The sequence below is a fragment of the Wolffia australiana genome, chromosome 14 (assembly GCF_029677425.1).
Source record: "Wolffia australiana isolate 7733 chromosome 14, ASM2967742v1".
Classification (NCBI taxonomy): domain Eukaryota; kingdom Viridiplantae; phylum Streptophyta; class Magnoliopsida; order Alismatales; family Araceae; genus Wolffia; species Wolffia australiana.
This window is the reverse complement of record NC_135848.1, coordinates 9,620,910-9,623,095: the sequence shown is the minus strand read 5'-3', so window position 1 is coordinate 9,623,095 and position 2,186 is coordinate 9,620,910. Positions and strand designations below refer to the sequence as shown.

General features: G+C 47.7%; 1 protein-coding gene across 1 annotated transcript; it reads left to right on the top strand.

The window, feature by feature from the left end:
• The first annotated feature begins 293 nt into the window (after positions 1–293).
• Positions 294–1,921, top strand: LOC144712046 (uncharacterized). The gene is made up of 4 exons (XM_078586219.1): positions 294–1,107; positions 1,177–1,302; positions 1,381–1,522; positions 1,591–1,921. Exons 1-4 carry the CDS (start codon positions 437–439, stop codon positions 1,750–1,752), a joined length of 1,101 nt encoding a protein of 366 aa, XP_078442345.1. The 5' UTR covers positions 294–436; the 3' UTR covers positions 1,753–1,921.
• The last annotated feature ends 265 nt before the right edge of the window (positions 1,922–2,186 follow it).

Sequence of the window (2,186 nt, the reverse complement as noted above, 5' to 3'; positions counted from 1 at the left end):
AACCCACCTTATCACCCTAACACCTAGTTATTCGCCGTTCCTTCACCCGGTCCCCCCATTGTCTTACTGTTTACAAAGGTCAGTTCGATAAGACCAGGCCATAAAGTTGCCATCAGCAATTAAGTTATTCGCGATGAAATAAATGAATAACATAGAACGTTTGGCTGCCGCGAAAGAACCAAAACCACCGTGAGCCGGGGATGACATACGTTCGAATAGACGTCTATTAATGCAGTACCGCCTGGAACACACTCCGAATCCATCTCTCTCACGTCATTCCGCCGCTGCCAGTATCTCATCATTAGGATCCGCCGTCAAAAACCCTTCATTATATCCTCCACCGCCTCTTAACGTCATCCAAAACCAGCCCTTACCTCTGCCTACCTGCCGATATCTAACTCTTCACTCTCTAATCTACACTTTACTCTTCTCTTCCATGGCTCCACTGAATCCACACGCCCCTGTCTTCATACCAACCATGGAGTCTCCTCCAGCCATGGAGCCTCGTTCCTTCTCCATCAGCTTTCCTCAACCTTATCCTCTTCTTCAACCTCTTCTCCCTTCGTGCTGTCTATACGAGGGAATGCAGTTACAACCTCTACTGCCAAGCTTCACTGTTTTGAGTTCCGTTGTACAGATTGCAGGGAAATACCCTCCATTCTCTTCTCACTGTTTCCCTACTGTGGGGGTGGAATTCCTACGCGTTCCATTGCTTCCTCGTCTCCCCTCCTTTGCTCTACCCGCTACTCCGCTCTTTCCTCCTGCGACTCTTCTTCCCCCTAGCAGTTTTTGTGACGAAACAGATAAAGTGGTACAGCCCGAGGGGAAGACTAGCAGCGACGCCGAGACTGACGTGGGTCTTCCTCGCTCTTTCGTGGCCCGTAAGCGAGGAGTTCGTATAGGGCCGCGATGGCGCATGAAGACGGGCCGGCCTGCGACGCGAAGTTTCAACCCAGTGCTGAGTTCACTGTGGCAACCGAAGTTGCGGTGTTTACGTCGCAAGTGCAATGAGGCCGACAGCTCGCTCGACAGTTTGCAGATTCAGACTGGCGCAGACGGAGATCCCCGCACGACTGTGATGCTAAGAAACCTTCCAAATCAGCTCAGGTGGAAGCTATCATATGTCAATTTCTTTTGATAACTCAAATAACACGTAAGTGCTTATCATGACTTCAGGAAGAACGCACTGCTCTCTTTACTGGATTCACACTGCCGTGAAGAAAACACGTTGTCTGCACCTAGCGAATACGTCCATAACCCTCCTTCACAATACGACTTCTTCTACCTCCCTATTGATTTCGAGTGAGCGCTTGCTATCACTTTAATTATCCCGTAAATATTATTTCGCATTTTTAATAGAACCTTCTGATCTGTTCGCAGAACGGGATGCAATCTTGGTTACGCATTTGTTAATTTTACTAGCTCAGATGGAGTCATGAAATTACATCGAGCGTTTCATCACATGAAATGGGACTTCCTGGATTCGAAGAAGGTGTGCGAGGTCACATACGCCAAAGTTCAGGTAAGAGATTCAATTGTCTTTAGGTTAAATGCTTGGTTTCTCATTACAATCTTTGCATCATTGGGCAGGGATTGCCGGAGTTGCTTGCTCACTGCCGGCGGTCTGTATTCGTTTGCGACGATGAGGAGCTATTGCCTATGTTCTTCATTCCCCACCGTGATGGCACCATGAAACACGAAGTGCGTCACGTCGGCCAGAGGGTACCAAAGTGCGGTCATACATCTCCTTAGCAGAACAAAGCTTGTTACGCTGTGTATATACATGCTTGTAGTTGCCCTCGCTCCCGCTGTTTTACTGGCTCAGCTATTGTAAAACCCTCTCATCTCTTTTCTCACGTCCTGTAAGAGATGAGGGTGACGCGGACTGTTGCACTTTAGACTAAATCTGCTGTTGATCTTTTCTTAGCTTATAAATAAGTTTTCTTGTCGGCTTGAAAATTCGAATCATTGTCGCACGCTTTGACAAGTACGTTTGAGTGAAGTTGCGATAAGTGGAAAGTGTCTCAGAGCGTTGTTAAGACTCTGGAAGGAGATGTACCTCTGGGTCTCTGGAAAATGCACCGCACACATAATTTCCTGCCTACGAAGTGAAGTTGGCGGCAACGGGAATGTTTGTCCGGACTGAGATGTTGAAACTTGTGCCTAATCCTTATGTGAGCCGAACT

Coding starts and splice junctions, on each gene's coding strand:
- LOC144712046 (XM_078586219.1), top strand. CDS start 437: ATGGCTCCACTGAATCCACACGCCCCTGTCTTCATACCAACCATGGAG. Junction 1,108..1,176: donor AACCTTCCAAATCAGCTCAG/GTGGAAGCTATC, acceptor TCATGACTTCAG/GAAGAACGCACTGCTCTCTT. Junction 1,523..1,590: donor TCACATACGCCAAAGTTCAG/GTAAGAGATTCA, acceptor ATCATTGGGCAG/GGATTGCCGGAGTTGCTTGC.